This window comes from Miniopterus natalensis, chromosome 2 (genome assembly GCF_054644295.1).
Source record: "Miniopterus natalensis isolate mMinNat1 chromosome 2, mMinNat1.hap1, whole genome shotgun sequence".
NCBI lineage: Eukaryota > Metazoa > Chordata > Mammalia > Chiroptera > Miniopteridae > Miniopterus > Miniopterus natalensis.
Genome location: NC_142082.1, coordinates 13871698 through 13891501, shown reverse-complemented (window position 1 = coordinate 13891501; position 19804 = coordinate 13871698). Strand labels below are relative to the sequence as shown.

At 45.8% G+C, this 19804-nt stretch overlaps 1 protein-coding gene across 1 annotated transcript in view; it reads left to right on the top strand.

The window, feature by feature from the left end:
• The first annotated feature begins 8355 nt into the window (after positions 1–8355).
• LOC107534086 (low-density lipoprotein receptor-related protein 2-like) overlaps positions 8356–19804 on the top strand; it is a 36130-nt gene continuing 24681 nt past the window's right edge. Inside the window, exons 1-11 of the mRNA XM_016209060.2 lie at positions 8356–8559; positions 10073–10192; positions 10599–10838; positions 11711–11824; positions 12860–12979; positions 15327–15452; positions 16035–16238; positions 16925–17093; positions 17396–17564; positions 18376–18601; positions 19402–19527. Coding sequence (XP_016064546.2) covers positions 8373–8559; positions 10073–10192; positions 10599–10838; positions 11711–11824; positions 12860–12979; positions 15327–15452; positions 16035–16238; positions 16925–17093; positions 17396–17564; positions 18376–18601; positions 19402–19527 — 1801 coding nt within the window. The 5' untranslated portion in view covers positions 8356–8372. The remainder of the gene's footprint in view (positions 8560–10072; positions 10193–10598; positions 10839–11710; positions 11825–12859; positions 12980–15326; positions 15453–16034; positions 16239–16924; positions 17094–17395; positions 17565–18375; positions 18602–19401; positions 19528–19804) is intronic.

Here is a 19804-nt window from a genome sequence, read left to right as displayed (position 1 = left end):
ATAAACAAATGAGTGCTGATCTTCAAATGTTACCAGGACAAACCTAAACCAGAACCAACTCAAAACAACAAAAGATAAACAAATAAAATAGAAGGAAAGAAAGAGGGTCGGGTAGTGGGGAGGGAGGAAGAAAAAACCTGGTAAAGAAATGATGAAGCCATCCTTTCAAAAGTCTAATAAAAGCAGACAGCTCTATGTTTTTCATAGTCATGATCCTGGAGTAGCTGGTAAAAAGCAGCAGAGAAAGAAATTGCTGAGTAAACCGAGATCTAGCCTCAGTTAGATGAAAGGGGATATAAGACTGCGTGGGGCCGTGAGGGGGAGCAGCCAGAGAAGCGAGTGGCTCACATACAGTGTGGTGCTGAGCACAGCCCCGAGCCAGGCCGTGAGGCGGGGGTGTGAGGGGCCCGAGGCCTGGCCCGGCCGGGGGTGGGCGCAGCAGGAGGGCGACGTGGGGGGAGAGAAGGCAGAAGTGGGGTCACAGCGAACACCTGACCGAACAAACGATTCAGCCGTTAGTACAGCACAGAGGAAATTCGCTAAATGCTGTTTTTCTGGTTAGAAAGAATACATAATCAGAGGACACAGGCTCTGTCCCCAAATATCTGGCTGTGGCTCCGAAGTCTTCCTAGATCTGTGCCATTTGTGGCCCCTGCTGCTGATGGTTTGATGCCAGCATTTGCCACTACTCTCTTCAAGGTAAAGACTAGCGATGCTACAAATGAAGCACCAGTAAGGTCCTCACTACTTTTTCCTGTTCTGTCACTTCGAGGTCATTTACTCTGAATCTCAGCTAGAGTCCCTGGGACGCACTCGTTGGAGAAACACACCAAAAGGAGTTAGGATGACTGGTTTTTACCCGTGACAATAACATTTCAGTGGCTCTTGAGAAATGGAAAGTACAATATTTAAATTGAAATCATAAATGATACAAATTTGGGCAAGGAGTGAAAGCAAATGAAGCTATGAAATGGAGACTCTCCCAGACACATAGCTGCAGTCATCGGTAAGAGCTGGTGTCACTTAGGATGGGACAAGCACAACAGTTCTCAGAATGTCTCCTGTCACGCCAGATTATATTAGCAATCTGTTTGTCAGATGGCCCAGATGGACACCAGCAAGGGAGGCTGGGAAAAGGTGATTCTCTGGTACTTATGCTCAAACAGATGGATTTTTCCAAAGTGATTCAGGTTGCCACATTGTCAAAGCAACAGCTAAGAAAATAACACAGATTGGATTTCCTACATAAATGATCTTCTCTAGCATTTTTTTTTTTCTTTTTTCAAATTTCTGCTTCCATTTTACCTCTTCTGTGAAATCTTTCCAGGCTGTGATCATTCAGCGTTTATTCCCTTCAGTTCTTTGATATACTCCCGGACACCCACACAGTTCTCTGCTATCCAGCCCCACAAATAAGGTGTTGGTGAGTTAACTCACTAGTGGAGACTCACTAGACTTAAACATCCATAAATTAGCGAACTTTACAGAGCTAGAAAATAAAATACATATAACACCAAAAAAATAATTTTAGTATCTATCATCGGTATAAAGCTTTATAGCAATTTACCCCACCGTTTGTTATTATCTCACTTCTTATTAACTGCACGCTTTTGAATTCCTGCCTGCACACAGCATTCACAAGATCAGTGTTCATTAGATTACTGTTTAGATCTTTGTCCTGTGCTAACTGCATGCTCATGTTCTCACACATTAATTTGTGTATGTATTCCATTAACCATGCTTTGTTTCTTTAGTACAAATTTATGTTTATGATAAAGTGGGATGGATTTATCTCAGGAATGCAAGGTTGGTTGCACTGTAACTCCTGGCAATTAACTGTTTTTATTGTAAGTGCCTGACATCAAGCTTTTGGTTGCTGAGGTGTCCACCTCAAAGTCATTTATCTAGATAAAAACACACTGCCAGCTACACAACTAAATAAAAAGCTAGGCTGCCCCACCCATGAAGTTGCTCATTTTAGAAAGCTCTGCTTGCTTTTCCCTTCCCACGCTTTTAATTCCTGCACTTACATTTTAAAGTCACCAATAAAGGGTGAACCCATGAAACCGTAGGAACCCCACTAGAACCCCAATAAAAGCAGAACTTCAGGTCTGTGTGTTCGCTCTCCCCCCCGCCCCCTTTCTCGGGCCGCAGTCTGGAAATTACCTTCAAGCAGAAAGTCTGGGCCATGGTAGGGCTCATCTCATTTGCTTCCCTTCTCCCAGTGAATCTGCCTGTCATCCAAAGTCTGAAAATAATTGTTTCTTACATTTCATTCAGTTTTTAGTAGTTTATGGTGGGTGGGTATTTCCAAACCATGATTCCCTTATGATCAGGATCAAAGGCTTTCAGCAGCAATCCATATTTCTTTTTTCCGTTTTGTTTTTCTTCATAACAGTTAGTTACCACTTTATTACAAACTATAAAATGTACTACCTTATTTTTATTATCATCTGTCTTCCCCCATTCCCTCCCCAACTACCATAGCTAGAATGTAAGTTTTGTTAGTTTTATTTACTGATGTTACTCAGGGCCTAGAACCATGCTTACAACATAGCAGGTGTTCAATAATTTGTTGAGTGAATTCAAGGAAGGTGTGAATTTTTATGCTTGTCAGTAAAGGACCTCTTTTGAGACATTTTATTAATATAAGAAATACAAAAGAGGTATATAATACTTGCCACATTCAAGAAATTCCAGGTAAGAAATTAGCAGATTCATTTCTGTTAAACCAAGATTCTCAAGGCAATCTAAGTACTGAGATGTGTAGTGCAGGCAATACCTGCTGAGGTCTGCCTGGAGGAGGCGAGACAGGCCAGGTCTCCCAAGGACAGTGAGCTTGTTAGGTATGGAGGCTCGGACGAGCATTTGAACAGGTGTCTCTCTCTCAGCAATCCCCTGAACACATACACTTCCGTGATCCTCATGCCGATGACAAGCATGCTGAACACGGGAAGGAGCAGTAAAGTCTGGGAAGAACATGAATGTCACAGGATCTGTACTGGTTTCCTGTGGCTGCTGTAACAATGACCAAAACAGTGGCTTCAAACAACACAAATTTATTATCATTCTGGAGATCAGAAGTCTGAAAGAGGCATTATGGGGCAAAATCAAGGCGTTTGCCAGCCTCTGTTCCTTCTGGAGGCTGGCTGTAGGGGAGAATTCATTTCTTTGTTTTTTTCCAGCTTCTAGAAGCCGCCTACATTCTTTGGTTCCTGACCTCCAGGCAGCAATTGCATCATTCCAACCTCTGCTTCCATCCTGACATGTTCTGCACTGAGTCTTTTGCCTTCCACTTTCATTTTTAAGGACCTCTGTGGTTGCATTAAGTCCACTTAAATGACCCAAAATAACCTGCCCAGTTTAAGATTCTTAATCAGACCTACAAACTGCCTTTTGCCGTGTAAGGTAATTTGTTCACAGGCTCTGGGGTTTAGAATGTGAAGTTCTGCTTACAACAGGCTGACAAAGTAGGTTTAAAATATGAAATGTCAACTGTGGGGAGAGACAGAAAACACGTCACTAAGAAAGAATGAGGTCAAAGAACGTAATAATTGAGACAGAAACATACACATTATTTAAATTGCTTATTATTTATATAAGTTGTGTCTGTGGCTTCCTCAGGTGATATTGTTGTGGGCGGCAGGAACAGTGCCAGGTGTTAGACCGGTGGGGTCAGGCAGGACCTGGCTTCGGCAGCCTTGGCACTTGAGTTCTGGCTGGGAAAGAATTCAGAGGCAAGACCCAAACTATAAGAGAACATGTATTTATTAAATCACAGAGGTGGAAGAAGTAATTCATGGAAGAAATGGGCTTAGGAAACAAATTATAGAAGCAAAGGAAGGGCCCTTGGAGCTTAGCAGTGAGGAAGGTCAAGTTGACCCACCTGGGGAAGGGGAAGGGGGAAGGGGGAAGGGGGAAGGGGGAAGGGGGAAGGGGAGGGGAACAGGAAAGGAGCCAGTGTGCTCTCCGGAGGGAGAGAGCTCTGGGTCCTCCATCCTAAAGGCTTTAAAGGTGGAGATTTTAGGGGAGGTACTAAGGGAAGAGCTCAATAGAATACTCAGCAGCTTTCCAGATGCGTTCTTTCAGGGTTGTGGTCTCCACTGATTGGTTGGCACCAGGGCAGGGGGTCATGTTGCTTGTCTGGTTTTGCTGCTTTTCTCAACCTGGAGCTGAAATACAACTGAGGCCCAGATCTTATCTTTAGGGAGGAAAGGTCAGGGGGTCCAAACCATATGATCAACAATATGCTAGCGGAGGAAAGGTCACCCTGGGGACAAGGTCCTGCCCTACAACTGTCCTTTGCTAGGCACCCAGGGCTTGCAGCCCTAGTGACCTTCTGCACCTGGCCCATCGTCTTTGCCCTGCTCATGTCTGTTTACCTGCCCACCACAGTATGAGCGATTAAGAACTAATGCTGAGTGTTGCTGTTTTTAAATCTTCTCCCCAGGATATGTTTTCCATTGCTTTCCAGAGAGAGTGGAAGGGAGGGAGAGACACACATGGATTGGTTGCCTCCTGCATGCACCCTCACCGGGCCGGGGATTGAGCCTGCAACCGAGGTACATCCCCTTGACTGGAATCGAACCTGAGACCCTTCAGTCTGGGGGCGGATGCTCTAACCACTGAGCCAAACCGGCTAGGGCTGATGCTGATTGTTTAAAAAAAAAAAAATTAAAGTTGACATACAATATTATGTTAGTTTCAGGTGTACAACATAGTGCTTAGATATTACATAACAAATGAAGTGATCACCCTGACAAATCTAGTACCCACCTGACACCATACATAGGGATGTTGGCTTTATAACAATGTAAAGCTGCCATCTATATGTCTATATACTCTCATTTAGCTGAGATTTGAACCCAGGGCTGTCACACCCCAGTCCCAGGCACTTACCACTAGCCCCAGTGCCCCCCTGTGAGGAAAACTCATCTAGTTGTTAGATCCTGAATCGCTCTGTGTCACTGAACCCCATTAAACCACCTGAAGTGCTATGGTTCCAGTGCAGCATCCCTTCGGCAGAAATCGGCCTGATATCTTGGATATTTTTGTGAAGAGTGGAAGGGTCTTTTGTCTTACACAGTCAGAGCACACAAGGCATTTCAGGAAAACTTGGGAGCAGATGGCATTCTGCTGCTTCAGAGGGCGGTTTGATGGGACGAGCGGGGCACCCGAGGAGGAGGCGTGATGTGCAAGGAAGCTGCTGGAGGGTGTGTTGCAAATAAAACTAAGAAGGCATTTTGCAATTCACTCCTGTTTCTATTTTTTCCTGGTGCTTCATTGCTGCCTTTCATTCCCAAACACTATAAATGTTCCTCGCCAGTCTCGCATTCTAAATCCTAACTCCATCCTGTTCTCTCCAAGAACCTGACACCTGCTTCTCCTGGGGTACAGGGCAAGGAGGCATGTCACCCCTTAGCTAAGCGGGGGTGGGAGGGCGGTCTGTGCCTGTGGATGTGTGTGTCACACACTCTTGCTTTTATCTGTCATCTCATCCCTAAATGGTAGCGTTTGGATAAAATGACCTCTAAATTCTTCCAGACCTCTAAGCCCACACAACTCTGCTGGGATCGTGTTTGACCCTGGTTTGGACCCATCGGATTCCACGCACGTCCGTGTCCAGTTGTCGATGAAAGCATCCCACTCCTGACGCTGACCGGGACTGAGGGGAGTGGTGTTTCTCAGGGCTTTTGTGATGTGACCCTTTGTACACGGCTTGCTGATCACCAAGCAAAGAGGGCTGACGTCCCAGAGCTGTCCCTGGGCCCCGCGCAGGAGGGCTGGGAGGACAGGAGGTGGAGGGGTCCCCAGAGACCTGCCCTCGCAGGGGTGCGCTCAGCCTGGAAGCTACTGAACCCTTGCTTTTCTAAGTGAGGCCTGGGGACCAGCAGCAAAGGCATCACCTATGAATTTATTAGCATCTCAGACCCCCCCCCCCCCAGATCCGCAGGACTGGAGCCTGCGTGTTAAGATTTCTAGGCGATTACCGGGCAAATAAAAGTTTGAGGAGCCCTAGTGAAGCGGCGCTGCCCGGCCCTGATTCTCCGCGTCTGCGCCCCCGCCCCGCCCCGCGCCCAGGAGCCCCGAGGGGCCGACGGCAGCCGCGCGGTCCCGCAGCCCCCGCCCCTCCCCAGGCGGCGCCCCCGGGAGCGGCGGCGCGGGTTCCTCCCAGACCCCCACCCCCACCCCCACCGGCGGCCCCTGAGCGGCGGGAGCCGGGAGCGAGCCCGCCCCGGGCGCCCCCGCGCTGCGCTCCCGGGGCTCCGTCGGACGCGCGGCTCCCGCCCGGAGGCACCGGCGCGCAGCTCGGGGTCCCGCGCCCTGTCCCCTCCCGGGCCATGGGTCGCCGGGCGCTCCTCCTGCTCCTGCCGCGGGTGCTGGCGGCGCTGGGCGGCCTCGAGGGCTCCGCGGCCGGTGAGTGGGGCCCGCGGGCGGGGCGCCCCGGGAGGGACCGCACCCCGCGCTGCAGGGGGCAGGGGGCGCCGCGGGGGCGGAGGAGAGCTTGGGGGACCCTCGCTGAGTGCGCCCCCCCCCCCCCGCGCGCCTGCTATGACCTTCTGAGGGCGGCGGGTGAGCCGCGGGGCCCGCCCGGCGGGGTGGCGGGGGTCGGTCTCGCGGGCGATCGGTGCCCTCCCCTGTCCTCAGGCGGCGGGAGAGGGAGCTCGTGCCGCAGCGGAGGGGGCGCACCCCCTCCTAGGCTCCCCCTGTCCCCAACGTCCAGGCCAGCGGGACCGCGTTCAGCCGGGTTCTGGGGGGCCCATCGCTGGGAGTTTCCCAGCAGCAGACGAGCCACTCGGAGGCCGGGACGGGGCTCGGAGCCGCGCCCCAGAAAACCCGGCGGGGCGGGGAGGGAAGCGCAGCCAGAAAGCGTCCTGCGGCTCTGGACGCCGCTCGGGTTTGGGCAGGACCCCGCGCAGAGCAGAGCCGCGTCCGTCCCCGCGGGACTGGACGCCCGCAGCTCCCAGGGGCCGGCGGCTGGGGACTTAGCCAAGGGCAGGAGGCCCAGCGTCCGTCAAACCACCCGACCTGCAGACCTGCCCGGTCCTCCTGATCGGGCCCTGGGTGGACCGCAGGCTGTAATCATTTCAGCTGATGGGGACCCTTCCTTGGTCCACGTGCCGCTAAGCAGTTTGGAGGAGGTGCCACTTAGCACCTGAGTTGTTTTCCAGGAGGGATGCTAACTAACCGTCAGGATCTGGGCCTCACCAGGTGGAGCAGCTCAGAGGTGTGTTTTCCAGGAGGGATGCTAACTAACCATCAGGATCTGGGCCTCACCAGGTGGAGCTCAGCAGTTTGTTTTCCAGGAGGGATGCTAACTAACCATCAGGATCTGGGCCTCACCAGGTGGAGTAGCTCAGAGGTGTGTTTTCCAGGAGGGATGCTAACTAACCATCAGGATCTGGGCCTCACCAGGTAGAGCAGCTCAGAGGTGTGTTTTCCAGGAGGGATGCTAACTAACCATCAGGATCTGGGCCTCACCAGGTGGAGCAGCTCAGAGGTGTGTTTTCCAGGAGGGATGCTAACTAACCATCAGGATCTGGGCCTCACCAGGTGGAGCAGCTCAGCGGTTTGTTTTCCAGGAGGGATGCTAACTAACCATCAGGATCTGGGCCTCACCAGGTGGAGCAGCTCAGCCGCGGCAGGATGCCCTTGCTCTGTGGGGTCTGTTGGTGCCACTCCTGAAATAGGGTTTAAGTTACTGGTGTGTTTTACTAAGTGGTGCTTTCCAGTGCCTTCTGGTAGGAAGACACCTTTATAATGTCTGATTGGGACAGGCCCTGACCACTGTGCTCTGTATATTGACAGACTCTGAGAAAGCTACCATAAATTTAATACGTAAATAACTATGTTTATACGTAAGTTTCTTGTTTACTCACAGGCTTATTTTGGACTATTAATCATTCAAGGTTGGTAAACGTAAGTTCATGACTGAAATTGATAATGTAAGTCAGTCGTGTGCAAATCACTGAAAACTTACAGTTTTGTAACCAGGCTGTTAGACACATTCTTATAAAGATGGTATGTAGGACCCAAAACTCTAACCTCATTTTAAGATGTATCTGCACACGTCTGAAAGTACGCTAGAGGCAAGCACTTTAAATTTAGATCAATAAACTTGCAACTATTCAGACCCGGAGTCTTTAAGACTGAACCAGAGCTGGAAGAAGTAGTGTGTGTAAGTCCGCCCCCTAATAGGAAAGCAGGCAGGCAGATGGCAGCACTCAGCAGCGACACCAAACAGCAGAAAGCACGGTTCCCAGGGATCAACACTGCTGAACTCTGAGGGTTTTTAGGGTACCGAACCCCCTATTGTTCTCCTGGGTATTAGTTGAAGGAAGATCTTCCAAAACAACCTTTGGCTGCAGCTTATGGAAAGGAGCTCTCTCGTGCCCAAGGAAGCCAGGAACTCTCACGGTTTTGCTTCTTGGTCACCCAATGCAGATGAAGCGCAGTGTAACATGACCAGGCAAGCTGCGTGTGGTGACAGGTGCATTCCTGTGGCCTGGCTCTGCAATGGAGAGCAGGAGTGCCCTGATGGGACCGACGAGCAGTGTGGTGAGCACTTTTCTCTGCTGGATCATGTACCCGTCCATGTCTGGCCCTTACTGCTATGCACTTGGCCAGCAGCGACAGTGTCAGTTCTCATGGTTTCACCCTCTTAGGGGGCATTCAGAAATGTCCTGCGTTGTTGCAGGCTTTCAGTGGGTAAGGTTAGGGATGCCTTTAAATGTTGGCACCACTGTTATCCAAACAAATAGAAGGCTGGCTGGGATAGAAAATCCAGCAAAAACCTGGCTCCTGAAATTCAGGCTTAAACATCCGTGGCAGTTACTCAAACTGCAATAATACAGACATTCCTTTATAGGAAACCCTTGCTGATCCCAGTGCACACAATTACTTTCATATACAATAAACTAGTTCAACTTTTATATGCTTAGAGATTTTATACAACTAAAAAACAACTTTGCAAAATGAATACAAAAAGAGCTACGGCATCATGGAAGCCAAGTTAGCCACTTGGTAAATGTCTTGCTGAAATAAGGCTCAAGTGCTTCTGAGCTGAAAGTTCTCAAGGCCCCAGAAGGGACGCATGCGCACCTGTGTGCGAGGAAAGCCTCCTAACAGATGCCTCACAACCTACGCAGTGGATATGGAGAGAACTCCTCATTAAAGGAGGCAACCTGCCCCCGAAGTACTTGGTGAGGCTTAAAGTCCTTTGCTCTACGTGCGTGCACATTCCTGGGGGTCACTTACCATAATTTAATATGGAACCTTTGATATTAAAGTGAGCAGTATTACAGGTTAGAATAAAAGTTCATACTTACAGAAATGCCTTGTGCTATGCCCCCCACACTTCACCCCAGTTCCCCAAGTTTATGGGTATCATATATTTATATTTGTATTTGTATTTGTGTTTATATTTATATTTTTCCTTTTACATTTCTGTTTCTATTTCTATATTTCTATTTCTATTATTTCTATTTATACCAGCTTCTGCCAATAGGCATACTTAGGTGGAAATATTTAAAGGTCTAATTAAACCAAAAACTAACATTTCACAGGTTTTCGATCTTAATATAGTCTCAAACGTCAAAGGAGTTCAAAGAAGTCAACCTGTAAAAGGGGGCCAACTAGCCACATGTGGTGATTTACATTTATTTAAATAGATTAAATAAAATAAATTCAGTTCTTTTGTCATCCTGACCACATTTCAAGTGCTCAACAGCCACATGTGACTAGCGGCCATCATTCTGGACAGCACAGATGTAAAAGGCTTCTGTTGTCACAGAAAGTCTTCCTGGGTGATAGTGTTCTGGAAGAATGGGGGGGGGTAAGCTTTATTAACCTGCTAGGTGACAGTCCCTTGGTAAGGTAAGGGTACAGTTGTATCATCAGGGGTAACATGAAGAGAACAGGCAAGTTTGGGGTTGACTCCAGCGGTAAATCAGGAATTAATTATTCCATAGCTAATTAAAGAGGTTAAGATGAAGCCCCACCTTAAAAGCTGCTAGAGCCTGACAAATACCTCTTCCTTCCTGCCTCTCCTTGAACACTTCTGCTGGCCCAGAGGAAACGTGTCGTGGACACCCACGAGCCTGGCAGTGTGATGACGGGAAGTGCATTTCTCTTAGCTGGCTCTGCGACGGTGTCGGCGACTGCTTAGATGGCTCCGATGAGGTTAACTGTGGTATGGACACCTTCCTTTTTCATGAGTCATAGTCTCTGTTTACTCACATCATTGAGAATTATCTACAGTATTAGGCGAAGCAGGCGAGGCACTCAGTAGCCTTACACCCTGAGTGCCAAACACAGCTGTTAAATTGTCTCTGGTGTTACAGGTGACATTTTTACCCACTTTTCCATTCTTCAAAATTACCTAAAATAAAAAAGAATATTAGCTTTATTGACTTTTTTTCTAAGTTCTTTGGGGTGAAACTTCAGCATACGAAGTTGTGGCCATATCTCCAGTGACTACCACCCATTTCAATTCTTGGTTTTCTGTAGGCAGAGTCCATGAGCAAACCATAAATCCGTCAATAAACAAGGCTGTAGTGTCCAGCATTCTATCTCCCTGACCAGCTCTTGTCTTTTAGAGATACTGACAGCGTGTCCAGACCAAAAAGTCCAGTGTTCAGGTGACTCTGGGTGCCGCGATGCTTGGGAACTCTGCGACAGCCATGAGGACTGTGCAGACGGCTCTGACAAAGCACACTGCCCCCGGGACCATTGCCTGGCTGGGCAGTGGCAATGCCAGAACAAGGTGTGTGTCATGGAGAGCTGGAAGTGTAACGGCGTCAATGACTGTGGTGACTCCTCCGACGAGGGTGCCTGTGGTGAGTCTTGCCCTCCGCCTTTCATTTAAAGGGAAGGTTGCTGGGGTGGGGGGGGGGGGGGGGCTGCTTTCTGCAATTCAATCTTTGTCGTTAAATCTTAAGTCCCAATTTCCTGGAAACAGCTTAAAAAAGGAAAAGTTGCATTTTAATTCCTGTGCCTGAGACTAAAACCTCATATCTAAAAACAGGATGTTTCCTAGCAATAGCCTAGATTTAGTTACCCATGGAAACATAGAGCAGTGCTTGAATAGTAACTCTGCAATGGACACTCGAAGCATTGCCTAGAATGTTCCCACAGTTCAGTTATGGCCATTGCCCAGAGCCCCTAACAGGTGCCTCCCATCCTGTGTAGTAAATTATGGAAGGGGAAGAACCTTCATTAAAGGGAACCCCCCCAAAGAACTGGGCAGGTGCCACATTCCTTTTCCTGGCCCACATGCACAATCTGGTGGAACCTCCTACTTCTCCGTGAAACTCACTCCCATGCCGTCTTTCCTTCCTAAAGTTAAATCTGCAATATCAAATATATTCAGACTGCAACTTTTCTATAATAAAGTATAGACCTAGTTTCTTAAGAGAATACATCTTTTAGGGCTAGTGTTGACTGACTTTAATTCCATTTTAATTAGAACTATTTAATAGTTCAATTCAGTTTTAATACTATTTCAATCCAGTGACCAGAGATCCTAACATCTTTGTTATTATGTCTTAAGTCCCAATTTCCTGGAAACTTTGCTTAAAAAAATAAAACTTTCTTCCCTACCTAGACTTGCTTTGGGTTGTAGAAATATTCCCACCTTCCCCAGTATGAGATCTCTGTTTCTCCTCTGCCCATGGTTATTAGTGAACGAGAATGCTTGCTTTCCTCACAGCTCCCTGTCCAGAGGGCATGGTTAGATGTGATAAAGGGAGATGCGTTCTGGGATCCCTGATGTGTGATGGGGAAGCAGACTGTGCGGATGGAACTGACGAACCCACTACATGTGGTAAGAAACCAATAGCTTGGCTCTACGAGGGAGGGGGAGGTTGGGATTAAATGACTCAGTGCCTTAGTTATCATCCGGGCCACTCTCTTGGAGAACACTGGGACTGAAACTCCTACACAAGCAGTTACCCTTCAGTGATGGACCCCTTACATTTTGCAAGTTCCACCCCTTGGCTTTGGTTTCCTGAGCGAGCAAATGCTACCTGAGATATAGCACTTTGAGTTATTTTCATGGTGTAGCTTTAGGGAAACAGGCTTGAGCCCCTCAGACTATGTTGCTCAGAAAATTCTGGAATAAGGAACAAAGGCTTTGCCACTGAGAAGCAAATCATTTGTTCAAGATAAAATGGCAAATTCTCTAAGGCTTTAACAAAGGAAAGACTGGGGAAGGCCATTTCCAGGTGAGGCAGCCACTGAGCAAGCAGCTCCAGCTTTTAAACCTGTGGTCCTCCCAGTAAAAATCACCACTGCTTCGAGTTGGGGTGGAGGGAAAGTGGGCATCCCTAGGTCATTTCAGCATTTTTCTCATATTCTTTTCCCTCCAAATGTTGCTTAGACATGGATGAGGAAACTCTTTAGTACTGTTAAAGGCTGCAAAAGAAGCTTTTTACTAAAACAGATACTAAGAATATAAACAATGGGACAAAGTACAGGTTCTGGTCCTCTATAGATAATTCATTGGGATTAGTAAGTTTTTATATCACTTCCTAAGGTAAGGGGTTCCAGTTGCCCATAGATTCTAGACAAAATAGAGAAGAGGTGCTGGTCCCTCCATGGGTGGACAATATGCCAACACTTGAAATTGTCCTGACTGTTCCTAGAAAGAGATTCTTTGCCTGCTTTGTGATTCCTAACTTTCCCTTTTCTACAGTCTTCTCCCAAATCTTCTGCATTCCTGGTTAAGAGGCCAGGGGAAAAGTTATTAACCAGTCTCTAGTCCTCATATAAGTATAGAGGGTTATGACATAATATGGTTTATAAAACGTTTGCTCTTTACCCGGTTCAACTGTGCTGATCGCTGTCCTGTCTCTCCCAGGTAAAAACTGCTCTCTGGCCAACGGGGGCTGTGAGGGGCAGTGCAGCGACACCAGCTGGGGTGTCCGGTGTTCCTGTGCGACTGGGTGGCAGCTGCAGCTGGATGGTCAGAGCTGCAGAGGTCAGAATTCATTCGACTCACGTTTTTAAAAAAAGTTTTTATTGTTTGAAATACACATAAAATAAAATTTACCATTTCTAAGTGTACAATTCAGTGGCATCAACTGCATTCACAGTGTTGTGCAACCCTCCCCAATATCCATTTCCAGGACTTTTTCATCATTCCCAATAGAAACTGTACCCCTTCAATAAGAACTCCTCAGGCCCCTTCCCCCGCCCCGTGACGACCTCAGTGGACTTTGTCTCTATGAATTTGTTTATAGTCCAGTACCACATATAAGTGGGATCATATAATATTTGTCCTATTGTGCCTGGCTTATTCACTTAGCATGTCTTTAAAATTCATCCATGTTGTAGCATGTATCAGACTTTTTCCTTTATAAAGCCAAATAATACTCCATTGTTTGAATAGAGCACATTTTTTACCCATTCATCTCTTCATGGGCTCTTGGGTTGTTTCCACCTGTTGGCTGTTGTGGATAATGCTGCTATGAACATTGGTGTACAAGGATCTGTTTGAGTCCTTGCTTTCAGATCTCTGGGGTATACACCAGAAATGGAGCTGCTGGATTGATTATATGGTAAATTCTGGGTTCAATTTAACTTTTTAAGGGACTGTCAAACCATTTTCCAGAATGACTACCATTTGACATTCCACCAGCAATGCACAAGGATTCCAATTTCTCTATCCTTTCCAGTGCTTGTTATCACCCTCTTTTTGTGGGAACTGCATGTGAACCGTTGACTAATGAGAAAATGTTGGATTTAGCAGCTTTCTTTTATGGGGCTTAAGGGTTTCTGCCATGAGTGGATATACTTGTCACTTCATGGCCATGCCCGAGGTCCGCTGGCATGGGCTGCAGGGCAGATTCTGAAGCGAGATCCCATTTGGGTTTATCCTTTCTTGTTCCTCCTAGCTGGTCTTCTCTCAGTTACTCAGTCCTTCAGGTCTCGCTTTTCCCCTTTGTAAAATGGGATTATGATTCCAGAAGGACAAAAACAAATTTCAGGTATCTTCACAATTCAGTAATAATCTGAAAAGGGCTATTACTTTGTAGCACTTGTCCATAAAAATATAAGACAGTATTTTAGGCTAAAATATGATTAGGAAGGTGGAAGACTTATTGTCTTGATGCTTTTTCCAAAAGGATGTATCAGCCCTGCCACCCTGAGCCTGGGCATTGTCCCCTGTTTAGTAGCTTCCTCTCTCTTCATGGGTTCCACCTGCAATCCTACCCACTTAGGCAGAAAGGATGTAAGAGGAAAGGCCCCCGTTTTTTAGATAGCATCAGAGTGACATTCAACAATTACTTTCATATTAAGAATTCATCAAGAATTGTAATGAGCCTATTTTATTTTATTATTATTATTATTATTTTAAATATATCTTTATTGATTTCAGAGAGAGGAAAGGAGAGGGAGAGAGAGAGAGAAACATCAGTGATGAGAGAGTCATTGATCGGCTGCCTCCTGCACGCCCCTGACTGGGGATCGAGCCCGCAACCCAGGCATGTGCCCTGACCGGGAATCAAACCCTGATCACCTGGATCCTAGGTCGACGCTCAACTGCTGAGCCACGCCTGGCTGGGCTAAATGAGCCTATTTTAGTTAAGACAACTAAATTTATTAATCCTTCATTAGAAGCATGAAGTCAGTATCTGGTCATGACCTTGGAGGGATCTGGGTTTTACACACACGCCCAGACTCCTGCAGCATCCTTCTTGGGTTAAGGCTCATTGTAGTGATTGATTAGCCACTGAGCTTGACTTGTAGTCATATATTGATTATCCTTTCTCTGGGCTAGGAAGGCATTATTCTACTTTAGGACCCTGTGGATTTGGAGGAACAATTTTTCCTGGCAATGCCCGCAAGGAACCATATTCCTTCCTGCTTAAAAAAAATTTTTTTTAATCTCTCTTAATCCTATGACTCATATTCTAAAGGGTTCCTGCTATCTGGCTTTGAGGAAATAATTATACCTAATTTAACTTCTGCCAGTTATACCTATGGGGCTTAAACCTTTCCATCACCTTGGTTGAGATGTCTCAGGCACAATAGGCCCCAACACTTGTCATCCTGCCTGGCCTGACAAGTGACACATCCCTAAGAATCTTTCTAGGATAACAGTATTCTGTACCAACCAAACATCTAGGGTCCCTATATCGATGTTTCTGCTGAATTATATTCATGTACATGGGAATTCTATGGAGGAAAGGACTGTCTATTCCAGTGTCTGGCACAGCGACTTCCACATAATACATGTCCAATGAGCATCTGAAAAGTGGCCCAAAACAACAAAAATAAGTGGGTTCGTGGGCATTTGCTAACTTTTGGCTCTCTGTCATTAGATGTAGATGAATGCTCTATGGCATACAGTCCTTGTGACCAGCTGTGTCATAATACGCCAGGTTCTTACTTCTGTGGGTGTATTCAAGGTTACCAGCTCTACAATGGCACCAACTGTCAAGTTACAGGTGAGTTCCGATACCCAAAGCAAAGCCTAGCTCCTGCTCTATTCTTAGCAGTAATTTTAAGTAAAAGTGATATAGAAGGTTCACTTTAAGGTCTAGTGTTAGAGGTGTTTTTATTCTTTCCATAAAGAAGCTGCTGTTATAACATTTCTTAGCCAATGTGAGTGTCAGTTGCTATTAAGTGTCTTTAGAATGACTTAGTTATTCTATCAGCTGTACAGCTAGGTGCTCCAGAAACCCAATCGATATATTCTTACTTTGGCCTGTGCTTCTTTAATGATGGGACAGTTAATTACTTGGCTCCTCTGTATGAAGCTTAGAGAGGACTCCTGTCTATGTGAGGAGAAAGGCTGAATCAAATCAAATAAGGCAGAAGAGTTCCAAAGATGAGTTTTGATGTGCTGGAGTTCAGAGGAGGAGTTGAAACTTATGGTGGTCAACTAGATCTCCTCTGGATGTGCTTTAGTCCAGACTTCAGGGATAAGTAGATGTTGGCATGGGAAATCAGACAACATCTTCAGTTAAAGAGAAAGGCGTGAAAGAAAGTTTCAAGGTACTGTGCCATCACTTCTACTTCTATTGCAGATGGTGCTGTGAGAATTCTCATAGCAGCAGGTCGAGAGCTTGGTATCCTGGATCGAAGAACAGGCATCTATGAAACTCTGATACCTATAAAATCGAGGCCTACATCTGTTGCATATGATCTCGAGAGAAGCATGTACTTTTGGGTAGACAAAGTCTTAAATGTGTTTGTCCTTGGAAAGCCAAACTTTGTTCCTCTCTATCCAGGTATATTTCTTGATGTTAAGAGCCTTAGCTTCTTAAAGCTACTTAATCATGGTGTAAGAAGCATATGTATTCATCCAGAAACCTTCCTCTATGATTCACTTATCATGAATCATGGCGGTACATAAAATCCCAATTTAAGATGAGACTTGTAGTTTGTATGCTCTACAGGAGCTTTGTAGAATTAATGTAGGTTTTGGGACATGGAATTAGGCCAAGGTTAGTCTCAGCCCCATCACTGGGTATGTGACCTGGAGTAAGCTGTTAACCCCTTGGGCCACCCTCCGTAAGATGAGGGTAATAGCACTTGCCTCACTGTGTAAGAATGGGGATTAAAGCAGACAGTGCCTGTGAAGAAATGCTTAGCACAGTCCTGGGCACACAGAAGCCCTCTGATAGCAGGGAAAAGGTAGAATTCGTGACAACTCATCTGAGACCTCTATAATAAATATTGCCCCAAACTGAACTTATAGTATCTTGGAGTCCTTGGTTATGCTGCTAAGGTCTTTCTCTTTCCCTACTACCCAGTGTGCATTGCAGACACCCTACAGTCACTCCCTGTATCCTGTTTGCCTCACTGTACAGCTTGAAATCAGAAGCTGTAGAAGAGTTGTGTCTGAGTCTCTTTTTTCAAGCTAAGATGGGTGTAGAAGAATACAGGAACATAATACTCTCTCCTGTGTCCCCAGAACTTAAAACAGTGAACAGTGTGTCTTTGGACTGGTTCACCGGACAGCTGTATTGGGCTAGCAGCTTTGCAAGGGTCATCTGTGCTGGTTTAAGTGATGGCAGAGGCTACGTCAGAATCTTGGAAAAGGATCTTGTGCCAGAGCAGCTAATCGTTTTTCCTGCAAAGAAGTAAGTAGTGTTTTTTTTGGATTATATCCAAAATCATCGCTTATCTTAGATATTTAAGTTGACGAGAGAATACTACCTTTTCAACCTAGGTCTCATTTGCTCCAAAAAAAAAATCTCAATTTTAAAGTCTAAATTGAATATATGGAGTCAAACTTCTCAAAGTCTAGGAGCAGAAATCTCCAGCATTCCTAGCAGTGCAATGATATGAGGCCTATATGAAAGCTGAGGGAGCCTGGCTGTTCAGAATAATGTATGTGCAGCCGAGGAGGTTCTCTAACACCTTGTGCTTTTGCTTTCCTCAGGTACTTGTATTGGGTAAATCGAGGTGAGAAAGGCATGAGGACTATTGAAACTGCAGGGATGGATGGCTCTGATAGGAAGGCGCTTGCGATTGTAAACATGGAGGAGCCTGTAGGACTGACACTTGACCATGTGACTGGCAGGCTCTACTGGATCAGTAAATATAAAGAGGTACTGTAGAGAGGTCAGGAGGAAAAGGTAAACCCTTTTAGTGGGAGCTTGGGATGACTATGGGTAAGTACAAAATTCTCTAAAGTCTTGTATCAACTCAGTGGAGCATCTTCTGGCCCTAAAAACTGAGAAAAGCATTATAATTGACCGGTATCTTTAGGCAGATCCAGACTATATCAGCATAGGCTGGAAGACTTAGTGTGACTTTCTTAAACACTCCACAGCCAAACTTAGCACTGGAATTTCCTGGTATTGTATCCTGGTATCTTAGGTCATGTTCTATGTTGTACCTAGGATACAAAACCTTGTAAGATGGCAGAGCACTTCTTGAGAGTATATGGTTATTTTGGTACTTCAGGGCCTTCTATTCTTATTTCTAGTTCTTAATATTACAGTTCATGTTATTTCATTTTTGGAAGCATCAAATTAAAAGTCATGGTGGCTAAAGCATAGGCTTGGGAGTCATGTTTTTAATCCTATTAAAATTCTGGCCGTGATTGTGCCTACTCATGGTGCCTCATTCCCCTCTCTGAAAAGAGAAGGCAGTTGGAGAATATAGTGAAAGGATATAGTGCAATGTCTGGATGCAGACATAAGTTATGGTAGCTTCTTGTACAACATAAATTTGTACAAGGAGCAGTTCAATACACTGGCCTTGGCACTCACCTCCACGAATCCAAGATGAGTTCCTCCCTAGCATGTTGATATCACGTGAAGATGTTTAATTAGCGTCCAAGCAACTGAGGTGCACTAACATGATCAGCGCCTGTTGCCAATGTTTCCATCTCTCATGAGATCTCTAATCCTTCAGTCCATAGAGACGGTGAACGTGGATGGCAGTGGGAGGCACACCTTTCCTGAGATCTTCTTGGAAGATGAAGATCCAGTGGGACTGGCTGTGTTCGAGAACTCTTTCTTCTGGGCAAACAAAGTCCAGCTGTTTCATACTTCACCCCACACCCGAAAGGAGAGAGGGGTGCTGCTAAATGCTTCCATATCTGCTTTCTCAGTCCTCCACAAATCCCAACAGCCTAGGAGTAAGTCCAAGGCTCGCTTTTGAAATGCTTATGAATCAGAATGCATACTAAACAGTAAATAGAAAGTATCTAAGTTACTATCTTGGCCTGTTGTTGGAACTTGCCGTTTTGAGGCAGGGGAAATGTTCTGGGTATGATTCCAGACTGATACAGGACTTCTAAATAAGATGAACTGGACAAAAACATCTACCAGGAAACTCATTCCAAGCATGTACCTCGGCTTGTTCAGTGTAGTGCCAGATTTTTAATGTCTGCAATACACAAAATGGGGTAATAAGCTGTTCATAGAAGGGCTAGAATAGCTTATTCACTGACAGCGTCAACTCATAACAGAAAATTGAACCAAGCCCAACATTCTGCTTTTAGAAGGAAGTCAAATTTCATTGACTAGGAGTTAAAAGCTTCTGTTAATCTGAAATTGTATGTCAGATTCTACTCAGATAATGTTTCTTAATTGAGTCCAAGAAACTAACCAAGGTAGGGACCCTAGACCACTATTTACTTCTAAGAGAGTCTTCCTATAAGCAACTTAGACAGTCATTTGCCTTAACTCTAAGGGAAAAGGCGATGTCTGTTGAAGTTGTATTAGCCTGAGCTTAATATAGATAGGAATTTTCACTATCTGAGAGACAGGAGACCACGAAAGTTCAAAGGTCAGCATGCCTAACCTAGAAGGTAACAAGTATGTTGAGATTCCTCTCATTGTTAAAATGACTTAACTCCCCTTGAGTATTAACTTTTGAACTAGTATGGATAAATAAATCTGAAGTTATATCTGATCTGTTTCTGTTTTAAAATAGGCAGATACCCAGCATGTGCTCCCGGGTCTTGTAGCCACTTATGTCTGCTGTCTCCTGTCCATCCCAAGGGTTATAAGTGTGTTTGTCCAGAGGGAATGTCTCTTTCACCTTCTGGTACATGTAGTGGTAAGTATGCTGGGTGAAAGGGCTTGGCTCAGGGGCACGTCCTATGGTAGTCCTGGAAATAATGCAGCTTCCATTTTTGGACCAATCACGTTTATACTGACAACCTACTTTGATAATGTTTTGCTATCAAAAGACCTCAATTAGGTTTTTGTGTGTGTGCTAAGATATACACAACGAAATTTACCATTGTAACCATTGTAAGTATATAGTTTATTGGCACCAAGTACATTCACATTTTTTATGTAACCATCACCACCATCCATTTCCAGAATTTTTC